At 62.8% G+C, this 27,831-nt stretch overlaps 1 protein-coding gene and 1 long non-coding RNA gene across 2 annotated transcripts; one reads left to right on the forward strand and one right to left on the reverse strand.

Moving 5' to 3' along the window:
- Positions 1-280: 280 nt before the first annotated feature.
- NKD2 (NKD inhibitor of WNT signaling pathway 2) lies at positions 281-27,707 on the forward strand. The gene is made up of 10 exons (XM_064479205.1): positions 281-420; positions 523-558; positions 859-959; positions 23,069-23,129; positions 24,017-24,144; positions 24,528-24,623; positions 25,303-25,450; positions 25,836-25,920; positions 26,398-26,525; positions 26,658-27,707. The coding sequence occupies exons 1-10, from the start codon at positions 396-398 to the stop codon at positions 27,239-27,241; spliced, it is 1,392 nt and encodes a 463-aa protein (XP_064335275.1). The 5' UTR covers positions 281-395; the 3' UTR covers positions 27,242-27,707.
- LOC135319335 (uncharacterized) lies at positions 22,902-24,050 on the reverse strand. Its single transcript, XR_010377865.1, has 2 exons — positions 23,992-24,050; positions 22,902-23,878 (listed from the first exon to the last, which is right to left on the reverse strand). It is a non-coding gene; the product is annotated as an uncharacterized LOC135319335 (long non-coding RNA).
- Positions 27,708-27,831: the final 124 nt, after the last annotated feature.

A 27,831-nucleotide genomic window follows, 5' to 3' on the forward strand; every position in this document is an offset into this window, starting at 1 on the left:
GGCGCCATCCCCTCTACGTCCCCGGCTTGGCGCGCGCCCCAGCGGGGGCCCGGACTGGGGAGGGCTCCCCTGCGGACGTGGGCGGGCCGGGCTGGAGGCGGGCGCGAGTCCCGGGGGCCGGTGCGCTGCGGGCGGCGGCCGCGGGGGGCGCTGCGGCGGCCGCGGTTAAAGCCCAGGCGCGGACGCGCGCGCTCAGAGGGAGCCGGGCCGCCGCCGCCGCCGCCGGCGCTGCGCCCCCGCCCGCCGGCCCGCCCGCCCCGCGCCCCGCGGCTGCACCCGACCCCCGCCCCCCGGGTCCCTGCGGCCGCCGGGGACGCCTGGCCCCCGCGCTGGACCCCAGACCCGCACCTGAGCGCGGCGCCGGGAGCGCGGGCGGGCCGGGGCCCGGGGGAGACATGGGGAAATTCCAGTCCAAGCACGGTGAGATGCGGGCGGGCCGGCGGGCGGCAGGGAGGGCGGGCGGCGGGCGCTGGCCACTCACTGTCCCTTCCCCTCTCCCCCTGCCCTCCGGCCGCGCCGCAGCCGCCGCAGCCTTCAAGCGAAGAGAGAGCCCCGAAGGTGAGCGCGCCGGGCGGCCCGGGCGGGACCCGGGGCCAGAGCACGACCCGGGGCCTGCCCTCAAGCCCTCGGGTTGGGGGACGGTGCCGCGGGGCCTCTGGGAGCGCGCAGCCTGCGCCACCCCGGTCCCAGACCCCGACCCCGGCGCACGCCTGAGCCCTGCGTCCCAGGCCCCCGCGGAGACGGGTGGGCGCGCTGGGCGGTGGGGCATCGCCAAGTCGCAGCTCCCCCGGCCCTCACTGCGCGTCTCCTTCCCTTCTCGGCGCCCTGTTTCCCGCGCGTCCGCCCGCGGGGCTGCAGGGGACAGCTTTGTGGTGTCTGCGTACACGAGTGGCCGCAGAGGCGTGGAGGAGGTGGAGCGGCGTGGCGGCTGCGCAGAGCACAGTGCGAGGGACAAGCAGGTAGGCGTGGTGGGCCTGGCCCCACTGAGGCCAGTGGATGTGAGTACCACAGTTGCCCCCCTGGCTGGGACCCGGGATTGAGAAGGCAAAGGCCCAGATGGCCGAGAGGGAGTGACTCCTGCTGGGCCAAGAGAGCCAGTCCCTTCCCACCTTCAGGTTCCAGGTGGGGGTCCAGTGGCACAGGCCTCAGTATCCCCCTCTGGCGCAGTGGATAGCAGGGCTGAGTCCTGCTTTCCTTTAGGATGGATGTCCTGCACAGCAACGTCACCAGAGTTAAAGGCCACCCTGCTGCTCATCTGCCACGTGGGTGACCGCTGGCCTGCAGGGAGGCTCCTGGGAAAGCCAGGCTCCAAGCGGACAGCCAAGGCCACCCAAACAGCAGGGCCGGCAGGGGCCACAGGGGTCCCGCTCAAGTGCTCTGTCCAGAAGCAGAGAATGCCCCGGCCTGGGGTGCCAGAGGGGCCCTGGGGAAACTAGACTCCACACACTGGCCACGAGGAGAAAGGGGACGTCAGATGGGGCTCAAGTAGGTGGCCACACAGACGGCTGAGACCCTCCTTGCCCACTGCTTGCTCCCCACCCGCCCCTGGAGTCCACAGAGCACCAGCTCACAGGCATGTCCACTCCCTTTACAGAAGAACACTCTACTGGCCAGTTGATAAATGATAAGTTTTGAGAGTATCTGTAAACACTGGTATGGCATTCTGAGAAGGGGCCCAGATATGCCCTGAAACCACATACTAGAGTTATGATTCTCGCTTTCTGGGAGTGGAGTTTTAATCCCACACGTGTGAAGGTAGGAACTACGTTTTAAAGTACTTGCTGGGTCCATCTAGTGAGGTTGGACGGACTTGCGCTCCTCGTCCCTGGGGATCGGGCGGGACCTCTGGCTGATGCAGTTTGCCTGATGCAGTTTGCCTGGGAGGTGGGTGTTGGTAACAGGGCGTGTCTCCTACAGCTCGGTCCTCCTGCTGCGAGGAATTCAGCGGTCAGTGGCGTAGGCTGGCCCTGTTCTGCCAGCCGTTGGCCTGCGGCCTTCTTGGGAGGCGTGGGCACCACGGCCTGCACTGTCCGTTCAGGCCCTGGAATCACGGGCAGCGCGCTTGTGAACGGGAGTCCGGCCGCGGTGCAGCAGGGCGGCCCCCACACCAAGGCAGGGCTTCCCTAGGGGAGCGGGCTCACGGAGAGCACGCCCTTGGAAACTGTGAGGTGGCGGGGCTGGGGCTGCGCTGGTCTTCTAGGCCCACGGGGTCCGCACACTTGGGGCTTTTTCGGGAGTGATGAGGCGCGTGGCTTGGGTTGTTCCCTTATTACTCTGTTCTCTGCTGTGGTCTGAATGTGTGTTTTCCCCCAAAATTCATGTTGGAAACCCCCAGTGTCATGGTGTCGGGGGGCCCTTCCGGGAGGTGTTGGGACCTGAGGGAAGAGCTCTCATGTTGGGCTGCGTGCCCGATGAAGACCCCAAAGGGCTCCCTTGTCCTGTCGCCACGAGAGGTCATAGCCAGAAGGCAGCCTCTGGGTCAGAAAGGGCTTACCAGGTGCGAGTCTGTCTGGGTTGTTCGGGCCGCTGGCGAAGTGAGACAGCCCCGGCTGGTGACAGGTTCTTCTAACACCATGATGTAGGAAGGCCAAATTTCAGAACAATGGATGGTCCTTTAAGTAAAATACATTTTTTCTTTTTCCACGTTTCCCCATCTTTCCCTCATTTGGCCACAGGGCTGTGGTTTAGACCTCCTGGCCCAGGTGCCCCTCACCCCGGCACACACAGGCACCTCGCTGCTGTGTCCCTGTCCCCTCCCTTGCCCACCACCCCTGGTTCTGCCCTGGTGCTCAGTCAGAGGACACTGGGGTGTCGAGTCCTACCTCCCTCCCTTTTCTGGCCCTACTCTTCGTGTGGTGTCCAGAGCCCCATCCACTGTCCCTGCCTCCCCAGGTGATGCTTGGGGAAGGCCAGCACCCAGTGCCATCTGCCTAGGGCCCAAGAGGGGACACATCCTCCTCTCCTGAAGGTGCTTCCCTGCAGGTCAACCCTGGTGGGTCGCGTTGGCACAAGAACTGTGGCAAGTGACCTGGCGGAGATCATGTGAGTGTCTACCAGGTAACTGACTCTCGCCTGCCCTCGCCCGCGCCCCCAGGAATAGAGGAGACGAGGCTGGTTTTGCCCACTGGTTGTTAGTGCTGGCTCCTGGTGCCAGCTTGGCACACGTCTGAAGCAACCTCTGATCGGTGTTAGTGTTTTCTAGGTAGGTGGACTGCCTGCCTCACCACCTGGAGGAGTCCTTGTCGATCCTGAGCTGCGCTGTATTGCTCCATTGCCAGGTGCCCCCAGAGGGTCAGCACTGTGCCGGGTGTGGGGGTGATGAGGATGGTGGCAGGAGAGGCCCAGGGTCTAGGAAGCGGCGTGCCTGACCTGGCACTTGTGCTGCACTAAACTTATGAGGAGTGCGGGGCGGGCTCATGGCAGCGGAGCAGCCGGGATCAGGGTTACTGGTGGGGTCGGCACCGAGCAGCGGGGGTCCTGGCGAGGCTCTGTGGAGGTTGGCTGTCCCTGTCCTGGACGTTTGTCCTTCTCCGCACACACTCGCTCCCCACGTCCCCGTCTGATTTCTCCAGCACTCCCTGAGGGGCGGGATAGTTCAGAAAACAGGAGTCACCAGTAACAATTGAGATTTTGTTGTGAATAGAACAGATTTCTGTTAAGTAAGCCTGAAAAGGGGACCTTCCAGCCAACTCTGGAGGCTCATTTCAACTGAGACTCGAGTTGGGGTGGGACTCCCCGTGGCTTCGCACACGGCCCGGACGCCACCCAGTCCCCAGTCAGCACAGAGCCGTGGTGCGGGGAGTGACCACACGCTGGCAGGAGGCACAGGGTGGGACAGCGTGTGCGTGTGTGTGTCCTGCCCTGCGGATGCCGTCCGGCCGCAGGCCACTCGGAAGGAGTGATGTTGCCTGTGTGGCGTTCAGCAGACAGGCAGTGGGCACTGCGGCCACAGTGCGGCTCCACAGGCTGGCCCCTGTGCTCTGGGGACACTATGACCTCTAGAGTCCCAGCCCGTGTGGGGTGTCTGGATGCCATGCCAGGACCTGCCAGAGAGCGTCATTTTCTCTTAGGAGCCCACTGCGCACTGGTCCTTGGGTACTGGAAGCCTGTTTGGCCCAGTCATGAACGAGGCTGACACGGACACACGCAGAGGCCGGGGGCTCATCTGGATTCGGGGGGCACTGACATCAGGCCAGGGAATCCCTCCCGAGGTCGGGCGGCATCCGTGCCCTCACCCCACCCCTGCTTCTGGAACTGCCCATGGCCGCACTGCACCCACTAGACCGAGGATGCGCCAAGCGGTCCCAACTAGCCCATAGGGGGCCTCCTGCGGGGGACCCCAGAGCCACAAGGTCCCCTCCTGGAGCGGGGTGGGGAGGTGAGGACCCCATGGGGGAGTCGGCTGCTCTGTCTCCAAGGGCGAGTGGCTGACCTTTGCCTCGCGTCTGCACCTGCAGACCTGGGTGGCTGCTGTATGTGGGGAAGAGACCCCCGGGTTGCGGGGGTACAGGAGGTGGGGCCGTCTGTGACCGTGCAGCCAGGAGCATCTGATGCCCAGGAGGGCCTGAGGGCACGTGGACGGGCCAGACCATGTGTGCAGCCCCGCCCCGCTGGGGTGCCTGTGAGGGGTGTGCAGGGACATGGACCAGGAGAGGCTGCCGGGCACCCCGACCTCAGGCAGGGGCAGTGGACCCACGCTGGCTGTGGGGGACAGAGGCCGGGTGGCAGAGCCCGTCTCCCACGGTAGGAGGGTGGTTGAAGGGGGCTCCTCCCTGGATGCTGGTCTCTCGAGATGCTTTCCTGGTGGCCAGGGTCGCTTCGGCACGTGAAGGCGTGCTTTTTCTCGGGCAGGCCTTGCGTGATACGGGCCCTCCACGTCTGCGTGTGCACTTGGGGGCTGCTCTCGAGGAGCCCCAGGTGCAGGTGAGGGGCTGTTCACAGAAGGAGGATGCGGGAGCACACGGACACCTGCCCTGGGGACGCTGTTCTGGAGCCGGGAGCTCACACGGCGAGAGGAGGGGCCCGTGGGACTGAAGCCGGGCTCTGTAACAGCCGACTTTGCTGCTGGGTGAGCGGAGAGTTCGACTTCCTGAAGTGAAAGGAGAGACCTGACGTCACCTTGCTCTCATCAAGGACGTGACTGGCCGCGTGAGGACACTCGGGGATGCGTCCAGGCAGTGCCTGTCCCTTCTCTCCTCATCTTTACTTGGGGACAAGGCGTTTGGATGACTTTGAGGGCTTCTGTTGATGTTTCCTTTAATAATCGATGCTGGTTTGCAGTCTTCAGAAGTCAGCCCTCGGCCCCGGGAGCTGTCTGGTCAACCGTGCCCACTGTTAAGGGGGTGTGAGCGCAGATCCAGACGCAGGTGTCAGCACGGCGTGCAGCCGGGCGCCGTCTCGGCTCTCACACCAGGTGCTCCGGGCCGGAGGGCGCTGTGCCCACCCCCTGGGGTTGGCAGCCCCCAAGGAGCCAGGTGCCCAAGCAGGCGTGGCAGGCGTGTGGTCGCAGGGGCCCCTGCCCTCCTCCTCCCTGAAGAAAGGAAGCTGTGGCCGCCGCAGCCATAGCAGAGGCTGGGTTTGCCAACGCCGGTTCCGGCCGGGCCGGAGTGCAGTCCCGCTCACGAGTCTGTGCGGCGGCCGGGGCTCTAGGGGAGCTGTCTGGGTTGGCTGCACAGTGTTGCCGTCGGCGACGCCTGCATCAGAAACTCGCTGGGTTTGGAAGAAAAGCCTGTGGCATCTGGAAGTTCTCCAGGAACCTCCCCCAGCCCGAGGCAGGCCTGGCATGTGGATCCCTGTGGAGCCCTCTCCTGGGCGTAGGTCCCGGCACGGGTGCCCCAGAGGGCTGTCCCGGCCGTCTGGGTGGCCCCGTGGAGGGAGAGGGCCCAGCCCTGCCTGGCCGTCGTGTTGGTGACAGCCCAGGACCATGTGTGGGTCTGCTGTCCTCAGCGGGCCCGGTGCCCTTTCCATCCAGCAAGGCGCCCGTGGACAACTCTGCGTGTGGGGGTGGGGCTGCCAGTGTCACAGCAGAAAACCCTGCTGGTGTGAGCTTCCCAGGGGAGGTGGCCTTGGCGTCCGGCTGTGTCTGGGTTTCCTGGGGCCATGGTCACAGCAGGAACTCCTCGTCCCGGTCCTGGGGGCTGGGGATCCAGGGGTCCAGGCCCTCCTGCCGGGCCATCCTCACAGGGTCGCTCCCAAGACGTGATGTCCTCTTTGTCAGAGCAGCCTGCGGAGCAGGGTCCACCCTCATGACCTCGTCCTAAGTGAGGACCTCTGCAGTGATCCCAGCCCCGCACACAGCCACGTCCTCAGGAACTTGGGCACAGCAGCCCTAACAGGCCACAAGGTTTCCTCAGCTCAGAACTGGCTTCCACTTCCCGCCACCCTGGCCCCTCCACGTCCACCCTGTACCAGCCCCACCGCTGCTGGGCTGTCCCGCTGTGACGGCCGAGCGTGAGGTGTCCGTGTGGCCTGAGAACACGAGGCCGTGCCCGCTCTCGGCCTCAGCCCCTGGGCTCCTTTTCCTGGCGTTTTATTAACAACCATTTTGCTGTGCGACGTCTGTGCTTTTCTCCAGGCTCCACCCCTCCTGAGACCCCTCCACATCCCCTGGTCCCGACACTTGGGCTGTCTGTCTGTCCACCCCAAGATGCGCTCTCTCCACACCGCTCACCCCAGTGTCACCTGGCGTTCTCGGCTCTGCTGTCCAGACCAGGCCAGTGGCTTGAGTCCCTGAACCAGTGCGTCCCCAGGATGGGGTCTCCTGGGGAGAGAGGACTGAGGAAGGCCTGGTCCACCAACATCAGGGTCTCCCACAGCCGCTCTGACCAAACGCTCCTCCACCCCGGCCAGGCGGCCGCTGCACCCTGGCTGCAGGAGCTGCCTGAGCGTTGCTGCTCCCCGCCAGGGTCCCCTGCTTCCCGGAGGTCCCCCTGGAAGGGCTTCTGGGAGGTGGGGCCGGGGAGGGGCCGCATGCCTGGCTTTCTGGTTCCAGTGTCCAGAGCCAGAGCCTGTAATCCTGCTGGCTGCTGTGCCTGGAGAAGGGCGGCTGCCTCTGCGCCGTTCCCCTGCCCCCTCCAGCAGCACTTGTGAATGCCCCCCCCCCCCAGAAGAAGCACGGGAAGCGCCCTCTCTCTGAGTCCTGAGCTCCTGCCCTGACTGGAAGGCAGAGAGCCCGCGGGCTGGGTGCTTCCCACACCCACGGCCTCGCCGCGCCTGCTGGGGTCTGTCTGCAGCTCCTGGCCTCTCCTCTCCCCCTCCCCCCTTCTCCCCGGCTCCTCTCCTTTACGTCCAGACCTGTGGGAGATTGGCCAACCCCGCCTGGAGGCCAGGGGCCCTGGCCGTCCCAGGGCTTGCTGCTTCCTCCTGGAGGCTTTGGGTGATTCCTCCTGCGGGGAGCTGGACCCCTGGTCTCACTCGTGGTCAGAGGACACTGGATGTTTGAAGGTAGATCATCCTGGAGTTTCTGGGACTTTGATAGCTAATCAAGGTTAGGAATGCCTTAAAATTAAATATTTTGAAGTAATTATGTGAAAAAGCAGCCTCAGTCTCCCTGTTTTGAGGTCCTGGGGCAGCTGTGACGAAAACCACGAACTGGGTGGCCTAAGGCAGCAGCTCTTTCCTGTCTCTTGGTTCTGGGGCCAGAAGCCTGACATCAAGCTGTCGGCAGGGCCGCACTCCCTCCGAGGCCCCGGGGGAGGGTCCTTCCTGCCTCTTCCAGCTGCCGGGGTTCCAGGCGTCCCTGGACGTGTGGCCACATCCCTGTGGTCTCTGCCTCCGCCTCTGTGTGGCTTCTTTGCATTTCTGTGTCTCTCCTCTCCTTACGGGGACCCCACCATTGGATCAGGGGCCCGTACTCAGCCAATCACAGCTACAGAGGCCAGCCCGTCTCCAGGGGAGGCCACACTCTGAGGCTCCGGGTGGGTGTGGGTTTGCGGGGCACCGGGAGAACGGTGTCTGGCACCGGGATCCACTCAGGCGTGGAAGGGGCTTGCATAAGGAGCGTCGGCAGCCAGGCTCTTCTGACCGGATCTGTGCATCTTCAGGTGATGCGTCCATCTGAGATCCTTATTCTGAGACCGCCCCAAGTGTCCCCACGAGCGGCCGAGTTGCTACGTTTTAGTATTTGCTGATTTAAGACTGTATCTCTGGATCGACTTCTAGGCCCAGGAAACCGGCCCCATACTTGTAGAACGAAGATAAGTTCTATGTCATGGCACCGACTCAGGGACAGTCACCGTTTAGCTCCCAGTCACGGCTCCCAGCCTGTCGCCTCTCTGAGATGGATTCCTGATTCTGTGCAGCCGGCCTGGAGGGGAAGGTGGCTGGCAGGGCCTCGCCGAGAGCCCAGCCCAGCCCAGCTCAGCCCACACCCAGGTTGTTAAAAGCTGGATTGTGGATGTGGCTGTGTCTGCATTTGAAACAGTCTGATTAGCTTGCAGCCATTTTAAGAGCACTGAATTACTTCACTTGAGGAGGAGACCTTGGGGGTCTGCTCTAGGCTGAGTAAGCAGCTCGACCAGGCGGGTTATGAAGGTCTTGGCTGGGTGAGGCTCCAAGCAGACACAGCTGCAGGCCCTCCTGGGCCTTGCTCAGCAAGGCCTTGCCCGTTGGGGTGGACCTGCTTGCTCTGGGGGCTTCAGGACTGGCCTTTCGTGTGCCCGAGAGCCTGGAACCTGCTTTCGTGGTGCGGAGCAGGGTTCCACACTGAAGGGGCCTGTGAAGACTGGGACACAACTGCACTTGGCCCATAAGTCCTCTGGGAACCCAGAAGCCTCCTGAGCCGCCAGCCCCATGCAAGCTGCAGATAAATGTCCTCTCTGCACTGGAGGAACTTGCTCCTGGTGGGTGTGGGCACCTTCCCCGCCGGCTGCAGTTCACCCTTGGTCAGCTCACAGTCACTTGCCCGGAGCCTGCGGTCCCCCCACTGCCTCCCGAGCAGCCCAGGTGGGCTCCGTGCATCGATAGCCCCCGCCTGGAGGTTGAGGTGGGGTGCAGGGTGGGCTCCACACCATGGTGGACGGCCAGGACCTGGACAGCGCCTGCTGTGAGCACTGTGGCCAACGCCGGTCCACTCCCAGCGGGCTTCCAGCACCTTTTTGCCAAGTAGCGGGTCAGACATCAGGGCCTCTGTATTTGGAAGCAATCTTGACCTTACTGCCTCTGGCCAGGAACCTGGGGGAGGTGGGACTGCCGTGGTCCCTCCCAGAAGCTGTGCAGGGGCCATCCTGTGAGCTGCAGGCAGGGTGTTGGTGGGGGGAGCCCTGCTGCGGGGCTGCAGCCCAGCCAGCAATCTCTGTGACCTCAGCCAGTCTGTGTGTCTCAAGGCCCAGCGTCCCTGCCAGTAGGTGGGAGGTGGAACGGGATGCTCCTGGGAGGCGCTGTCCAGCGGGACCGGGCGTGGCCTATATCCACCATGCCCTCGACAGTCACCGCTGGCCACGTCTGTGCTTGGAACATGGCTAGTGTGGCAGGGAGCCGATTTCTAACGTGGTCTCACTTTAATAAATGTAAACGCATGCCACGTGGACAGCACGGCTCCAGAAAGCACCGTTTGGCATCCAGCAAGCCCCATGTCTCCTTCCTCTGTGGCTGGAGTTTGGAGGCGGAGAGCCCAGGCCATCTTATCGGGTGTCACTCCTGTGAAGGCCTCATCACCGAGGTGGGCACAATGAGTGTCCTGAGGGCATGTGCAAACCCTGCTCATTTTTGAACACTCTAGAGGCTTTGGTTTTTAAATTGGCAGGAGGCTTTTCAGATGTAAGAAAGCAAAGCAGATTGTAGCACTAGGGTTCTGCAGTTCCTGCTTTTGTGCGGCAGGTGACGCACCCAGATGTGCACGTGTGGAGGCATTCGGGGGCACTGACCACCTCCTTCCTTGCCAGAGCCACAAGCAGGGGGAGGCCGCTCTTGGTGGTCCTGGGGCCCAGGGGACCCACCGCCACCTGCTTCTCGCCCATGGAGGTTTGTTGGCAGAGCAGCAGAAGGGCTGCCGGGAAGCCACCTTGCACCGCAGATGAAATTGGCCAGGACGCTGTGAGGCCCTGATTTGTAATCTGTGGTGGACTCTGCTGCAGGGAATGTGGGAGGGACAGTCAGTGCCTTGGGTCTTCCCACTGACCTGTGAGATCAGAAGTGCTGGTGTTTGTGGGTGAGGAGGGAGGGCAGTGAAAGGATGTCATGGGAGGTAAAGTCCTGGGTCCAGACTCCACAGGCATCGGTGCTGACGGGCCATGTGTGCCTGGGAATGGGCTGCTGGGGGGGCCTGCCCGAGCTGCCTGAAAAGCTGATGCTGAGGGGTGTTTAACCCAGCCAAGCTGGGGGGCTGTGTGTGTGATTTTCAGGCGCGAGTTAGTGCCAGGTGGCGATTCCCCAGAGGAAGGAACCCAGCCAGGTGCCCAGATTAAAGCTGCAGCCTGGAGGTCGTGGCGTGGAACAGGGGACCCAGACAGCTCCCGAGGGCCCTGGTGACCCACTGGAGGAGAGGGGTTTTCAGAGAGTTGGGGAGCACCCAGGTCTGCTGGCGGCTGCTCTGCTGGTGTGTGAGAGGTCGGGAAAGAACCACTGGGAAGGGGTGGCACCACAAGCCCTGGGGCTCGGGGGGTGGGGGGCAGGGGGGCGAACGCTTTGCTTCCATCAATCGGAGCAGAACAGGCAGGTCCTCGGAAGGCATCACCTTCACAGTGTGGCTGAGCACCTAGACTACAGGCTTAAAAGCAAACCTAAGGCCAAAAATCCGCACTCAGTAACAAAATACAACATTGTTTGAAGGAATATAACCAAATCCAGCACAGACAGAAGTCACGATGTCCAGCACACAATCAAAATTTTCCAGGCATGAGAAGAGCAGAGAAGTTACGATCCATCACTGGAAGAGAAGCATTCCGTAGAAACAGACTGAACCACGACCGTGACGATGGAACTAGCAGACGGGACGTCAGGACAGCAAGGACAGACACACTGTAAGTTCTCCGGGAGGAGGAGGAGATGTGGTCATGGGAGGTGAGAAGGGGAAGAAGGCGCTGGAAACCCAGAGGGAGTGTCTGGAGGTGAGAGAACCGTATCTGAATGAACAGTCCGTGGATGGCAAGCGACACACAGCGGAAGAAAAGATGAGTGACCTGGAAGCCGAATCAAGAGAGAGGCCGGGACGCGGCTGGGCAGGAGGGCGTCAGCCTTGCTGTGTGGCCCTGGTCACGGGGGGTGACCCCTGCAGCCTCCAGCCGTCCACCCAGGAGAGTGATGCTGTTCACTGGTGCCTCCTTTCACGGAGGGCTTAAGTGATGTGCCCAAAGTCAGAGCACGAGGGACTGTGGGGCCGAGACCGCCCCCCTCAGCAGACTCCCGGTCCTGCTGTCCAGGCATCTGCGGCTCCCAGGCCGGGAGGATCAGTCAGATGGCACAGTGGTGCGTGAGAGAAACCGGAGGGGATGTCCTCCGCTGATGTGGTGGCCTGAGTACAGCGGGGAGGTGGCCCTGACAGAAGGCCTGACCCGGGGAGCGACAGGGAGGTGCCCCCGGCTCTCAGCTGAGGTGGCACGTGCAGGGGACTTGTGAAAACAGGGGAGGGAGGAAGAATGACTGGGGCCCACACCCATGCTCCCTCCTCCCAGTGTCCACATGGCTGCTTTCCAGACCTCGCGCGGCTCAAGGAGGGTCTGAGATGGCGTCGCCCACTGGGGGAGCGGCAGTGCACTGGGGCGGAGGACCCCACACCCAGCCACCCGCTGCCTCTCGGGGACTCCCAGCCCCGCGTCTTCCCACCTTTGGGGAGACAGGCTGGAGCCCTTTCTCTCTTTCCATTGGTTTGTCTGAAACAATGTAAGTTTCTTTAAACCAGAGCTGGCTTGGCCTTCAGGAAAGACAGCGCTTTTTTGTGTTTCTCGACGTCTCCCCTGAGGCCTGAGATGTGTTTCTGGTTTCTTCCAGCGCTCAGGGAGGGTTGAGGTGATGAGTCAGCTGTGTCTGGGGTCCTCATGCCAAGGCAGGGATGCCATGGCCCCTTGTCCCTGGGGTGGTGGGGGACAAGGCGGCAGGTGCTCTCCCCACGGGCTGAGCCCGCCCAGCTGAAAGGCCTCACCTGGGACTCCGCAGACCTGTGCCGACCTGTCTCTGGCCAGAGGCCACCCTCCGGGGAGGGAGCTCAGGCAATGCTGGCCTGCCGGCTGTGTGAGATGGAACTGCCTAGAAGTGCCTGGCCTGGTGCTCAGGTGCCCAGCCCTCATTTCCCGTCCTATGGCCTGTCCTGGAGAAGGACAGTGCCTGTCCTCCGGGTCCCGGGACAGAGGCACATCATGCCTGATGCGAGGTTTCTTGGGGACCACCCGGAGCAGGGCTGCAGGGCCCGGCGGGTCTCTTGCTCTTGGGGTTCAGCCTGTGCTCCCCAGGGTGTCCGGAACCACACAACTGCCCAGGCCTGGTACCGCTTTTGAGACAAGAGCATCGTTTAACAAAGACGTTTTTCCAGACACCTACAGATGGCCAACGGGTACATGGAAAGGTGCTCAACTTCACTGATCATCAGGGAAGTGCAAACCAAACCACAGTGAGCTATCAACTCCCACCTGTCAGAATGGCCATCATCAAAAAGACAGCAAATAACAAGTGCTGGCGAGCGTGCTGACGAAAGGGAGCCCTCGTGCGCCGTTGGCGGGAATGTAAATGGGTATAGCATGAGGTTCCTCAAAACACTAAAAACATAGCTACCGTGTGACCCAGCAGTCCCGCTGCTGGGTGTGTATCCAAAGCAAACGAAGACACCGGTCAGAAAAGGCGCGTGTGCCTCGGTGTTCACGGCGGCTCTGCTGACGGCAGCCAGGACGTGGAGGCAGCCCGAGTGCCCAGCGACGGATGGCGGCACGAGGAAGACACGGAACACGCACACAGCGGAACACCTCTCAGCCGTAAAATGGGTGAGATCGCGCCCTTGTGACTAAGGAATGGATGTGGAGGGCCTTAAGCCAAGTGAAATAACTCAGAGAAAGACAAATGCCACGTGATCCTCCTAAACGTAGAATAAAACAGACGAAGTCGAGCTCGTAGGTACAGAGAGCGCGTTGCTGGTTGCTGGAGGTGGGGGGTGGGTAGGAGAACTGGGTGAAGGGGGTCAAAGGGTTTAAAAGGGCACGTATGGGTCTCCTCAGAACACTTTTTAACTTTCACACGTGGGGTCTCAACTAAATCGCTTCAAGGGTGGACTTTGGTTTCTGCCTGTAAAAGCAGCTACGGTTCCGTCCCTGCTCCTTTAAGATCCGGCTGTGGCTGGGGTGAGGGTGGGGCAGACTGCACTCCCCTTTGACCCCAGGGGCCTGGAAGCAGCAACAGAGCTGGTTCGAGGGTAATTACCTCTCAGGGAGTCTTTCTACCTGACGCTAGGGAGGAGCTTTCAAAGGAAGGGAAACCCTTATTACTTTTCTTAGTGTGGTTCAGCCCACTGGGTCCTGGGGCTGTAATCACATACACACCCGTGACATTGCCAGTCTTTATCTCTGCTGCGGCCCGGACATCACGTGTTAACACACGGAGCCTTCTAAACTGAAAAAAAAAAAACATAAAATGCATGGGGTTCTTTGGAATTACTGTTCCTTTGAAATAGGAAACATGAGGCTTTAATACGAATGCAAGAAAACAGAAAGTCCAGTGTTTTTTCCTGAGAAAGAATTCAGGTGGAGGAAGATGAATCTGGGTTTGCATTTAACACCCAGGGGCGTTAAACTTCATCTAAACAGAATGATGGCGGGTGCGATGGTTCAGGCGCATGGGGCGTGGGTCCTGTCAATAGTGCCTGTGCTGTGACCTCTGCGGCCGGGAAGCTCCGAGGGCAGCGGCAGAATTTGGAAGCTCGATCACCCATGATTTGCCTTTTTCTGTGAAGTTACTCACTGCCAGCTCTGAAGAGAGAAACAGTAGCAGGCGTGACTGGGAGAAAGCTAGGTCTGCAGACAAGCTGCAAGATGATCTAGCGTTAAGCTAAAACCAGAGTTCCAGGGTGCTGAGAGCTGAAGTCACTGAGGAAGTTCCTGGCGTACTTTGTGGCCACTTCTCAATTTTCTGGGGTGGAGATTGTGTGTGTGTGTGCATGCACGTGTGTAAGTGTGTGTTCACAGGTATGTATGCGTACATGCATGTGTATATATGTTCACAGTGTATCTATGGGCCCACACGTGTGCACACACGTGTATGTTCGTGCATGTGTATACATGTTCGTGCATATGCATCTATGTGTATATGTGTGCACCCACGTGTTCACAGTGTACACGCACATGTCTGTGTACTTGTGTGTTCATGCACGTGTGTGTATGTGCTCGTGCGTGTGTGTGTGAGTGTGTGTACACATATGTAAGGTGTTTATATAGCTTCTCACTGGCCTCCCCTTGGTTATGCTTTCCCTGCACGGGTCTCATGGTGGAGTTACTTCCCCAGCAGGTGGCCTGGATCCCCCCCCCCCCAGTAACTCATTCATAACCGTGCCCTGTGGGCCTGCCACTGGCTGAGCTGCCCGGGGTGTGTCCCCCTGGTGTGTGTTTCCAGCCCCCTGCACGGGCATGGCAGCCTTTCTGCGGCAAGGTCCGAGTGCAGGTCCTTGGGGACCCTCTCGGGTCAGGGTGTTTTTGGGGGTGACTGCCAACAAATAAACCTCCATGGTGTGTGATAGCAGAACTATGAACAGCTGTGGTGGGGTGAGGTGAGGATTGAGGTGAGCATGGAGACAGGAGCCATTTCCGCTTTCTGGCCTCACACAGGAAGCAGGTTATGGCAGCGTGCTGCCGCCGGAGGTCTACAGATGTTTATTTCAGGAGAACCTTTGATCCCCAACGACTGAGTTTGTAGATGTAAATTCCACATTTGGTTACTCAGCCCGGGTACACGGCCCTGACCCGGAAGCACCGATGGGCGAAGCCCAGGGATCTGGAAGCCTGGTGTGAACTTGGAAGGAAGAGGCTGAAAGCCTGTGTGTTGTGCAGAAGCCGCCCCTCCCGGATGCCGCGTGGTCCTTACTCTTTCGCTTTAAAATCAGAAGTTCACAGTCACGTGCACAGTGGCCCTTGAATGGAAACCCTCCGTGGGCCTCACTGTGCTGGGACTGCTGAGCCCATAAAACAACACGTCACATCTGAAACTGTTCAGCCGCTGCAGCCAGGACTCCCACCGCCAAGCTGCCCCGGCGTCTCAGACAGACGCGCTGCCCCAGCGCCTTCCAGTCCGTTCTGCCGGCAGCCCAGGCGGAAAGCGCCTCCATCTCATTCGCGGTGCTTCTGATGAGAAGGAGGCCCGGGCAGGTGCGCCCCCGCCAGCCCTCGGTCCTGCGTTGGCAGAAGCCCCACCCCCGACTTGGTAAAAGAGGCCCCGGCGTTCTCTGCCACCTGAGGCCACTGTTCCCCCTCCACCTGCTGCCCCACCTGCCTCCTTCCTCTTCTTCCCCCCAGCCCTCACTGCCATCACCCTGCAGTACCCTTGACCTTTGACCCTTGGCCCTGGTGCTTCTCCCTCTCCCCGCCTTGGGGTTTCTCAAATCTCACCCCTTGCCTTTTCCCGCATGGTCCAGTTCTGTCCAGTGCGTGATGACCGCAAGCCTCCCCCACCTCTCACCCCACACCAGTCCTGTCCACGTCCAGTGTCCTGACAGCCCTGAGCAGGGGCTCAGGTGCCCCCGACCCTGGCCCAGGCATCCTGGCCTGAATGTCGCATTGTCCCCTGCTCCCTGCCCAGCCCCAGGTGCCTCCTAAACTGCCCTCAAGTGGCCTTGGTCACCGGCAGCACAAGCCTGGTGGGTGCCTCCCCTGGCTGTGCCCCTTTGCCTCGCAGGGGGCAGCCCATGGGGGAGCAGGCGGTGCGGCTGCAGAGAGGCGCCTGGGAGCCTGGGAGCTCGTCTGCTGGTGACGGGGTGTCAGAGGAGAGGTCCGGCTTGTTTCTGACTTTGGGAAACACCTGGTGACGGCACCTTCTAGATCATATATGTGGCCCCGGGTGTAGGACCTGCAGGCCCTGTGGCCCCAGACATCTGCCCAGCATTGAGACCAGCCTCTCCTGAGGGACCTGGGGAGAATCCCCGCCCTCCCCCAGAGGAGCCCCTCTCCCCTATCTCTCCCTCTCTGTCTTCCTCCTCCCCGACCCTCACTTGGACTCCCATCCACACTGAGCCCCCTTCTGCCCCCCTCAGTGCCCCTCATCTCGGGACTCGGGAATTCACCCAGTCCAAGGGGGCGGCCGTCACGGAGCCAGGATTTCCAGATCCCTAGAGGTTTTGCACATGAGGCACAAGGCAGCTGCAGCCCCCGTGGAGGGGGTCACACCCTGTTTTCAGGGAAAGGGGGCGGTTCCAGGAGCAGTGGCAGGGGGACAGGGGTCTTCCTCACGAGGTTGGCGGCGCAGCCCCGCTCTCCGCGGGGGACGCCCTGGAGACTTGTCACAGCAACACATCCCTGAGGCTGTTCACAGAAAGGAAACCGCGCTCTTGGTCCTCTGGACTCAACACCCAGCTGGAATTCTGAGCAGAGTCAATACCGGATGCGCCAGCCGGAAGCTCCCTGTCCTTAGGGGTCTGTGAAGGGTCCACCTGTGGGGCGGACACGCGTCTCTCCTCCTTGCGTCTCTCCTCGCGTCTCCAGCTGTGACCCTGGCTTTGAAGCCGGGCCGCAGTCTCTCTGCCCCCTCAGGCCAGAGGAGCTGGTCATTGAGCTGGGGTTCATGGCCAATATATTTCTGCATTTGTCTCCCGCCCTGTTTCGGGGTGTAGCCCCCCTCGAGCATGTGCATGGTAAGAACCGCTCCTGCATCCCAGCTTTGCTCCCCATGAAGGACGTGGAGGCCACGTGGCCAGGCAGCTGGTTCCGGACTGGAGACCAGTCACAGCTTCTGGACGATGCTGGACTGAATAGCAGCCCTGAACACGTGCTCATAACGCCTTCCTGGAGCCTATGACTGACACCCGACAGAAAAGGGGTCTTGGCAGACAGGATTAAGAGAGGGATCTTGAGACGGAAGTTGTCCTGGTGGCACTGACTGCCCCCACGTGTCTCTGTGAGGGCGAGGCCGTGGGGCTCCGATGGACCACACAGGAGAGACTGTGTGACCACCAGCTGAGGTTGGAGGGACGTGGCCACAGGCCCAGGGACACCAGGGCCCCTGGGAGCCTGAGAAGGCAGGAAGGAGCCTCCCTGGAGCCTCCAAAAGGAGCTCCCATGACACCTGGATGCCAGGCTTCTGGCCCCGGAATTGGAAGAGGATAAATTCCTTTTGTTTGAAGCTGCCCCGTTTGTGGCCATTTGTCACAGCAGCCCAGACGCTGACTTGCTGTCCCCCAGGCACTCTATCCCTGACAGCTCCTGCTTACTGAAGCCCAGGAACCCCGGACCCCTGTGCTGACTCGCACGGAGCACCTAGTTTGAGCTATGCTGGGTCTTCAAAGGGAAGCTCAGGGCAGGTTTCATCTGTTCGGAAAGAAGAGATGCCCACCCTTCTTGGGACAAAGCCAGGCCTGAACTGACCGCGAGGGCTGCCGCCTGGAGACCTTTCGTTCTCCTGGAGCTTCTGAGGGGTGTGACAGAAGCTCTGGGGGGTCAGAATGTGAGCCCCAGGCTCGTTAGCCACTGAGCACCTGCCACAGACCCGTGTCCACGCCAGGACCTTGGGTGGACCCTGAGTTCAGAAGCCGAGCCCCCAAGTGGATGCCGGACACACTCCCAGCCCGTGTCCAGGGCTGCCCAGCTGGCTCTGCTGCAAGGCATGATCACACGCCATGCAGCCAGAGGAAAGGGGGGGCCAGCCCGTGGGGTTTTCACAGGGGTGTCCCCTCCCTGGGGCCTCATGTTTCCAACAGACCATAAGGTCGGGCCAGGGCACCCAGAGGTTTTTAACCAGACTCTAGCAGGCAGACGATGGAGCGGGTCTTCTCATGGCACTCGCCTGGCCCAGGTCTCCACGGGGGCAGCAGTAACTCTGGCCGCCCCGGTTTCCTGGAGGACTTCCTGGGAGCCAGGAGACGGGAAACGGAGAGCTTTTGCTCTGTCAAGAGTGTGGGGTTTTCAAGGTCAGCAGGCGGCCCTGAAGACCCAGGAAGGTGATCACAGATGCACCAAAGTCTGAAGGAGTATGTGAACGTTGACAGTGGAAAAGCAGATGCATTCAGGAGGTGGTTATTTGTGTCGCCAAAGGTTTCTCCTCCGATCACCGGGACATCCCCACGCCCCCGTGGCCTGAAACAGGAGTCCATCTCCTGCGCCTCGACCAGGGTGTGTGTGGCCCCCCCAGACCTGGCACCACAGGGTGGACAGCCCAGCGCCGATGCAGGGTGGGGACCCCTGGACCTCCTGGGAGGCCGGGAGCTGAGATCTCAGGGGAAATCTCTGACGTCTCCATGCCCATGGGTAGCGGTGGGAAACGTCTGGTGGGCCTTACCTGGACAGATGGGCTGTACTGGGCCTCAGAGCAGGACCTGTCCAGGTCAGGGGCCACCTCCCGGGAGGACAGAGAACTCAGTTCTGTGCTGTGGCTCGTGAAGCAGACGGCCTCGGGAGTCTGAGTTTAGGACAGAGTCATGGCAGGCTGTGTGGATGGCGGCCTCTGGGGGCAGTGACCCACGAGCCTGGGGTCTCCCCTGAGAGCCCCTGCAGGGTGAGAGGGGCAGGGATGGGACTGTGGGGGCCCTGATCCCATCCCCGGGGCCAGCAGAGAGCCTGGCAGGCACTGGAGAGTGAACACACGGTGCTTCAGGGCTGCAGGAGGTGGGAGCCGGGAGGCGAGGGGACAGCAGCCCAGGCCGGGCCTGGGGGTCAGTAGAGCCGACATCACATACAGTGCCAAGGACCCTCTCCAGGCAGGAGGGAGGGGCGAGGGTGGGGGCCAGAACGGAGTGACAGGCGGGGTTGGAGGGTTTTATATGCGGGAGACTGGGGCTCCTTTCTCGGGGGGCAAAGGGCATGAGGGGTGAGGTTGGCGCTGGGGGGTTCTGCAGCAGGAGGGGCTCAGAGTAGGGCCGGGTGCACGCTTAGCACGGCTGGGGCATCCCAGGAGGGGTGGGGCGGGCCCCGCCCCGGGGGAGGTGCTGCTGCAGGAGGGGGCCTTGCCTGGGGACGTTAGAGATGGGCGTCCGTGTGCACCCCAGTCTGGCTTGAGGGCCCTGGCTATCTGGACACTTGGGAGGTCACCCGGCAGGGAGCGGCCGCACTCCTGGCCAGCAGCCCTACAGTGGGTTTCCGACGTTGCAATGAAAGCTCTCGGCCCTTCTGTGTCTCCAAAGCAGAATGGATTAAAGGGCATTTCTGTGTGACCAGGACGGATTCGACTGAAGTCACCAATCACAGGGACGAGCAGGGTTGCTTCTCCCACAAACGCCCTCTTTTCCCACACGGGCCCCGCCCTGCGCCTCAGAGGTTGCTGCTGACTGGGGTCCACGCTGCGCCGTCTGACGTCGGGCTGAGTGTGGGTGAACGTTTCCTCAGAGGCCCCTCGCTTCTGCCGCTTCAGGGACCGTCACGGCTGGCCGTCGTGATCGCTGCGACCCCGGGGTCATCCCGGGCCGTCGGCGTTGTGTCGCTGTGTCATTATTGTGTAATTGTAGCATTATTGTGCTGTTTTTGTTATTGTAGTGTTGGGAGCGTCTCAGGGTCCCACCAAGGGTCTGTGCAGACTTTCTGTCTTGAACCTTCCGCCGGCCCAAAGCGTTTGTACCCTTGTCTGTAACCAACACAATCGCCAAAAGCAAGTGCTCACATTATTTTAAAAACAAGATTGGAACGTATTTTTGAACTTTCAGCTAATTCAGCCTTGCGTGTTAGGGTGCCTGGCTGGGCCTGTCTCCCTTTGGCATCTCGGCTGCATCAGGGGAGCGACTGAGACCCCCGGGCTGCAGCCCGCCGCTCAGGCTGCCTGCTGCCAGGCCCTGCGGGAGCTGGTCTCCGGGCTCCGGCCGTTTCACCCGTGACGTTGGCTCTTTCCGCAAGAAATGCTGTGCTCCGCCCGGCCTCAGATCCTTCCATCAAGAGTGGGCGGCTGCCGCCGATATGTTTACTTCTGTGATTGTAACCAGATGGGCAAGGGAGGCTCGGGCCGGGCTGGGATCCTCTGGAACCGTGCAGAGTCTGGGCGTCTGACCCCCGGAGCCTGGCTGGACGCCTGGAGAGGGCATGCGGTGGAGGGTCTCTTAGTGATCAGGAGTTTTATTCCTTATTAAAACAAACTCCAGCCCATGTCCCACCTGGCACCCTAAGAACCCACAGAGGCAGCCTCGTTCTGAGGGGGTGATGCGCGTGGCGGTTCAGGGCAGGGATTAGGAGGGAGGAGGATGCCGGGAGGGGGCCACTGTGGGAGCTCCGGAGACAGACGGCAGGGGTCCCCCTCCTTCCTGGGCCCGGCGATGCCAGCTCCACCCACTCATCCCCTCGAAGCTCCGTCGGCACGGCGATGGTTCCTGAACGATCCATGTCCTCCCGCGGTGGCCAATGACCGGCCGGCTTCCTTCCCGCGACGTGCACAGGGCCCCCTGGCCCAGGAGGCATCTCGTGCAGACAAGCCCGTCTCTGCCCCCGGCTCCGCCCTTGATGCAGCCCCAGCGAGCCTGCCGGGGTCCCTTCCCCACACAGAGGGCCGCTGGGCTGGGCCTCAGCACACTGGGCAGTGTGCGCCACAGTCACAGGCGTGTGCTCGGCTCCTCGTTCCCAGGCTCAGGGGCTTCAGGATCCTCGCTCCCAGGCTCAGGGGCTTCAGGCTCCTCGTTCCCAGGCTCAGGGGCTTCAGGCTCCTCGTTCCCAGGCTCAGGGGCTTCAGGATCCTCGCTCCCAGGCTCAGGGGCTTCAGGGTCCTCGTTCCCAGGCTCAGGGGCTTCAGGCTCCTCGTTCCCAGGCTCAGGGGCTTCAGGCTCCTCGTTCCCAGGCTCAGGGGCTTCAGGGTCCTCGTTCCCAGGCTCAGGGGCTTCAGGCTCCTCGTTCCCAGGCTCAGGGGCTTCAGGCTCCTCGTTCCCAGGCTCAGGGGCTTCAAGGTCCTCGTTCCCAGGCTCAGGGGCTTCAGGCTCCTCGTTCCCAGGCTCAGGGGCTTCAGGCTCCTCGTTCCCAGGCTCAGGGGCTTCAGGCTCCTCGTTCCCAGGCTCAGGGGCTTCAGGCTCCTCGTTCCCAGGCTCAGGGGCTTCAGGCTCCTCGTTCCCAGGCTCAGGGGCTTCAGGCTCCTCGTTCCCAGGCTCAGGGGCTTCAGGCTCCTCGTTCCCAGGCTCAGGGGCTTCAGGCTCCTCGTTCCCAGGCTCAGGGGCTTCAGGCTCCTCGTTCCCAGGCTCAGGGGCTTCAGGCTCCTCGTTCCCAGGCTCAGGGGCTTCAGGCTCCTCGTTCCCAGGCTCAGGGGCTTCAGGCTCCTCGTTCCCAGGCTCAGGGGCTTCAGGCTCCTCGTTCCCAGGCTCAGGGGCTTCAGGGTGTGTTTTATGTTTGTTGTCGAGGAACCTCCTCCGTCAAAAGGACCGGTTTGTACATCTGGGCCAAAGCGTTAAGGTGTTTCTGTGGTTGGGCTTCATCTCGTTTGTGCTCAAGCCTCAGACAGAATGAGCTGGAGGTGCAGCGCTGCATTTGAGGGCGGCCTGTGTCCCTTCTCTCCTGCCAAAGGACACGGCCCCCTCGAGGGGGCTGGCGGGCCTGGTGCGAGGGTGCTGGGTCCGGCTGGTGGCACCGGCCCCGGTGAGAACCTGAAAGTGTGGTGCCAGCGTCGCGGCCACATGGAGCCTCCTGTTTTCTGCAGTGAGTGGGGCACCGCAGGCCAGAGTGAGGGTGCCTCCAGGCCACGCATGGGGTCAGATGCGCCCGATGAGCCGTGAAGGTGGAGGCCCCTCCACGTGTGGTCTCCCTGACGCCAGCTGGTCCCTGGACGTGGTCCCTCCTGGGTGGGCCTGAACACCTGGGCACGCCCTCCAAGGCCTGGGCCAGCCGGTCCTGGACTCAACCTCTTGGTGAGAATGCTCCCAGTTTGTCCAGATGACAAGGAATGCCAGCAGGATGATCTGAGACAGTACCACACCGTGGAGGTGGCGTCAGGCCCTTCTGTGGACAGGGTGGGAGCCAGTCCCCTCCCCACTGCCTGTAACCGGGGTGGCAGCTGATCAGAGCCGTCCAGCAGGCACTGCAGGGACTCTGACCAAGGTCCCAGAGCACCTGGGATGTCAGGTGACCTTGTGGGGTGACCCCACTGGGCCTCCTGCCGCGCTGGGCCCGGGCCAGGGCCTGAGCCCGCGGGAGAGAGGAGAGACCCTGTGACCCGGCTGCAATAGTGCCCTGGGGCCTGGAGGGCCGGTGGGCGGGCGGCCGTGGGGGCCCACGTCCATATGCACACAGCCTCCCCTGTGCACCCCTGGCCGTGCTCTCAGCAGCTCCGCACCCTCGGCAGCAGAAACGGAAATGCTGGGAACCGCGGCCTGCCCGGTTCCTGGGGGGCGCTGCCCTGCGACCCCCTACCAGGGACTGGGATGCGGCCTGGCCACGCTGCACCCGCTTCCTGTGTCCGTGCTCTTACTTTTGTGGCCTGTCCCCGAGGACCACGCAAATGTCTGTCCTGTAGTTTCCCGGCAGAATTGTCCTTTGGATTTGTTGGAAGTCTGGTCCCATTTTTCCATAACTGCTCTTGGGGCGGCTGTGGAAGCAGGGGGCTTCCATCTGGGCCCTCGGCCGCCTGGGGGAGGTGCCGGCCCCCGGGTTCACGGGTACGTGGGGCAGCTCAGCCCAGTTCTTGTCGGGCTCCGGCAGGGGGTGCTGCAGGTGGGCTGGGGAGCAGAGGGCGGGTGGGTCTGCTCGCAGCCTGCTGTCTTCTTCGGCACCACCTCTCCTGGCAAAGACTGGCAGTGAGCCTTGTTCTCAGGGTGGCCGCGCAGTTGTGGGCACTGTTGCAGGTGCCCTATCTAGTCCTGGAGACAGTTCTGATAGAACCGGACAACACTGTGGGACGTGCGTTTGTTTTACTTTAAAAAACCCAAGGCTTAGTGAGGTGTGGGGAGGTTGGCGTTTCTGGACCGTGAGTGCCTGACACCCCAGGGCATGGGGTTCGGTTCAGTTCCCAGATCTCGTACTGGAATGTCCACAGTCTGCCCTGTTCTTTCTCCCTGCAGGAGCTGCCCAGCGGGGACCCCAAGGAAGGACATTTCTGGGAGGACCAGCGCCCACTAGAGGGTAAGGCCCAGCATGCTGTGTTAGTGTCAGGCTGTCCCAGTGGTCATCATGTGAAATGCAGCCGCCCTGAGTGGCCGCCACGCACAGGTGTCTGCGGCGGAGGGTTCTCTGTGCAGCACGGCAGATGGTCACCAGGCTTCCCTGGGGGACGGGTCCCAGGGTGAGTGTCCCTATCATGTGGGCAAGGAGTCGCTCCGGGTGCAGGAGGCCAACCAGCAGGGCTGCTTCAGAGGGGCCCTGAGAGCCCTAGTCAGGAGCTCGGGCACCGAGCATCCTCCTGGCAGCTGGACGAGTGCCATCGGCAGGTGCGAGAGGAGCACACCCGGGTGCCCACCCTGGAGAGCAGGTGCACCCGGGAGCAAGAGCTCATGGTCCACCCTCACCCAGCGGTCAGGGAGGGCGCTGCCCAGTGCACAGGCCTCCGTGGACTCGGGTTGAGGGTTGCTGGGAGACCGGGCCGTGTCGACGGGCAGGGGAAGCCAGACGATGCAGTGATTCTCCTGGGGGTCCCGCGGGCTGGGACCTCCTTGCGGGCCTGCAGGCCTACCTTCTCCCAGCCCTGTGCTTCGAAGCGACTGCTGGTCAGGTATGGCAGAGGCAGAGGACACACCTGGCCATGGCTCAGCCGGGGCGGGGGGAGCTGGGGACACACCTGGCCGTGGCTCACCTGGGCGAGAGCTGCTCAGCCGTCTGCTTGGGTCTCTTGGTGCCAGTGTCTGGGAAGGCCAGGTTCTTGGCTCAGAACCATCCTGGAGGGGCCCCGAGGCTCAGCAAGGACTCGGGGGCTCTCGGGCCACCCTTCCCCACGCCCTCTGCCCTGCAGCATCAGCTGGGCTGGGCCTGGGCAGACGGCCCTTCTCACCTGTCCTGTCATCTTGTCGCTGCAGTGGTGCTGCCGCCTGAGAAGGCCGAGGGCCGAGAGGGCCTGGGACAGCTCTTGAGCCCAGAGGGTGCAGAGAGGGCGGCAGCCCGCGAGGGCCCCCGAGGCCTGGGCAGGAAGCGCCTGAACGTTGACGTAGGTCTTCGCTCCTGCCTACCTCGTGGGGCGGGGCCGACGGCCGGGATGGACGTCCCTGCGCCCTGCGGCCTGGGCGGCTCCCCTGAGGGTCAGCGGGTTGGGGGAGTTACAGGGCCCTGGGCTGGGCTGCTCCGGTGGGCAGGCTTCAGGGGTGGAGGTGTCGCCGTGGCTAGCCAGTGTGGTGCCAGGTACTGAGCGATGTCCCCGGGCGTCCCTGCGGCACAGGGGAGTGACCCAGAAGCTGACTTCACAGACCATCCTGTCTCCCCCACCCACTTAGGAGGGGAGGGGTCCGTTTTCCTGGAGTGAGGCAAGGCTCGGGGGTCCCTGCCCAGGGGTGAGGCCAACCCTGCTGCCTCTGCCCCTGTGCACCCCCATAGGCGCTCCAGTGTGATGTCTCAGTGGAGGAAGACAGCCACCAGGAGTGGACGTTCACCCTGTACGGCTTCGACCACAGTGGGAAGGCCACCAGAGAGGTGACTCACTGTGTCTGCATCAGTCCCCATGAAGGGCGCTGGCAGCAGATGGATGACAGTGCCGGATCTCTGTGATGGGGAGATGGACTGAGCCTGTCTAGGGTGGGAGGAGAGGCCGGGACCCTTCCCAGGAGGCAGGCTGGGGTGGGTGGGTGGGAGGGGAGCCACCACAGGACCCAGGTGACGGATGGAGCTGGCTGGAGTCCATGTCAGCTCCCGTCACCCTGTGCAGCCTGCATCTGCCCTGGCCAGCAGCCCCTTGGCCAGGTGGTGAGGGTCCCGGGAGTGCCCCCAGTGCTCGGTTCTGCTGGGCTGTGTGTCTTGGAGGCACATGGTGCTCCTGGAAAGGAAACAGGCACATAGGATGACTGAAATAAGTGTGTTCATGTTAAAAACAAAACTTTGATAGTTTACCAGGTTGCTAAGTTCTTTGAACATGGATCCAGTTTGAAGTTTACAAAGTCAGAGAGGTGTGCCTCCAGCAGGGCCGCTGACTCGGGCCTCCCGGTGCCCACACCAGGCTGAGGAGGGCTGCTCAGATGAGCTGCCATCTCGCCGGGCTCTGTCAGGATGCTGAGCAAATCAAACAGGCAGGCAGCCTGGAGGCGGCAGCGGGCAGCGTGACTTGGGCAGTGCCCCCTCAGTCTGCCTGTGTCCGTGACACCCACGCCACCCTTAGGACATGTCCAGCCTGATGCACACCATCTACGAGGTTGTCGACGCCTCGGTCAGCCACTCCTCGGGCAGCAGCAAGACCCTCCGTGTGAAGCTGACTGTCAGCCCAGAGCCCTCCAGCAAGAGGAAGGAAGGCACCCCCACTGGCCAGGGTGAGGGCCAGAGCTCTGGGGCTGCAGCGGCCCCCCAAATCAGACGCCAGAAGACCCTGCTCTAAATGGCCACCCACACTCCCTGCAGCCACCCCTCCTGCCCCCGGCCCCCATGCTGCGTTTCCCCATCGCTCTTAACTCCTGCTGACTGTGCCATGGGCTCCTTGTTAACTGTGTCTGCTGTTCAGTGTCCCCATCAGGACAAAAACCTCTGTGGTTTCCTGAACATGGAAGGTGGGGCTTGGCATCTGGCAGGGCCTCGAAACTGTTTGGTGAAGGAATGACTGAGAGCGTGAGTACTGGAGAGAGAATGAGTGAGTGAGTGAATGAGGGAAGAGTGAAGAGGGAGGGAGGGAGGGAGGGAACGTATGCCCACCTGTTGCAGACCGGGAGCCCACGCGCTGCAGGACGGAAGGGGAGCTCACCGAGGACCCCAGGGTGGCGGACAAGAGGCTGTCTGCGCACGTCAGGTGAGGGGCTGGGATCCAGGTCCGCCCTCCTCAGATGGGAGCATCCCACCCAGTCCTTGCTGCCCACTGGCCTCAGGGGCCGTCTGCTCCAAGTGGCCCAACAGGATGGGCACCGGGGTGCAGAGGCTTGGACGCAGGCAGGGAAGCCTGGGCACACCCTACAGTCGGGGTGGAGGCCAGCGCTCGGGGTGGAGGCCAGCGCTCGGGCTGGGGCTGAGAGGCCGGGGGCGTGGAGGGGAGCAGTGGGTTGGCCTGCAGACGCCCGGTGCCCTTGCCCCGGTGCCCTGTGGTCCCACTCCTGCACTGCGGTGGTGACGGGGGCGGCGGCCACAGAGCCCCAGCAGGTGTCCCAGGTGAGCCCAAAGACAGCACAGGCCAGTGGGTGTGACTGTGGTTCTGCTGGTGGGAGCCTCTTGTCCCGGTGGGGGTGCTGGTCGGACCCTGAGGGGTCAGGCCCGCCCCCTGTGCCCCACGCAGGAGGCCCAGTGCGGACCCCAGCCCCTGCTCCGAGCGGGGTCCGTACTGCGTGGACGAGAACACAGAGCGGAGAAACCACTACCTGGACCTGGCTGGCATCGAGAATTACACGTCTAAGTTTGGACCCGGTAGGTACCGGAGACCCGGCCCCCGCCCCGCGCCGCCTCCAAAGGTGGGCTCAACAGGCGTGTGGGCGTGGGCCTGGTCCAGGTGAGATGTCCAGGCCCTGCAGAGGGCCTCACAGGTGCCTGTGTCCTCAGGGTCCCCCCCAGGGCAGGCCAGGCAGGAGCACCAGGCCAAGGCCCCGCACCCCCAGACCAGGTCCCGCTCCCAGGAGTCGGACGCGCACTCCGTGCACCACCGCCGGTGTCCTGCACCGGCCGACCACGCCCTGCTGGCCGCGGAGCCTGCCCCCCGCGCCCTGGACCTGCAGCCCCGGCTGAAGGGGCAGGAGAAGCAGTTCCTGAAGTCCCCCCAGGCTGCGGGGAGGCCGTCTGGGGCGCCCAGCGGGGCGGCGAGGCCCGGGAGAGCCTTCAGCTACCACCCGCCACCCCCCCCATCCCAGGCCCCCCAGGATGGCCACCACCTCCCACAGCCCCCGCCCCAGCCCCCGCCACCACCCTACGGCCACAGGCGGTGCCGGCAGAAGGGCAGGGAGGGCCCCTCGCCTCTCAGGGCTGCGCTGGGCCAGCCCGCGGTGCTGGAGCACGAGGTGGTGCGGGACCTGCCGCCCCTGCTGCTGGGCGAGGCCTGTGCGGTGCCCGTGGTCCAGCGCCACGAGCACCACCACCACCACGAGCACCACCACCACCACCACCACCACCACCACCACGCCCCGTCCTAGCACGGCCCCGGGCACCGAGGGACGCTCTGAAAGGCCCTTCTTCCCTCGGCTCTTCCCGACGGGCATCCAGAGACCGCATCCCTGCCGCTGACGTCCCCGTCACCATGCTGCTCTGTGTAATCGTAACAGCACACCTGCGCTTACAGAAGTACCTGAACCTGCCTTCATCATGAAACCAAAGTGCAGCCCCGCGGTGTCGACGGGTCTGCTCGGACGTTCTCGGCGTGTCTTCCTCTGGGGCCTCGCACTCGGGGTTCTTCGGCTTGTGGGGCTGGGGGTGTGGACTTGTCCCCGGGCTCGAGTGGGCAGGGAGCTTCGTAGGCCTTCTGGGCTCATCGTTCTTGAAGCCGGGAGCCGTGGCCTGAGGAGCAGCTGCTTCTCCGGGCCCACACGTGCGGTGGCCAGTTCTGCCACACGAGGCCGGCACAGATCACAGAGGAGAAGGGGGCCGTGTGGGCGGGCGGGCGGGCGGCCTAGGAGGCTCCCCAGAGCGCGGCAGAGCAGTCAGGAAAGGCAGAGGTCAGAGCTGGGAGGAGGGTGCCGGCTGGGCTCGGCCTCAGGGCAGCACTGCCAGCATCGTAAGTGGACGC

This window comes from Camelus dromedarius, chromosome 3 (assembly GCF_036321535.1).
Source record: "Camelus dromedarius isolate mCamDro1 chromosome 3, mCamDro1.pat, whole genome shotgun sequence".
In the NCBI taxonomy this organism is placed as follows: domain Eukaryota; kingdom Metazoa; phylum Chordata; class Mammalia; order Artiodactyla; family Camelidae; genus Camelus; species Camelus dromedarius.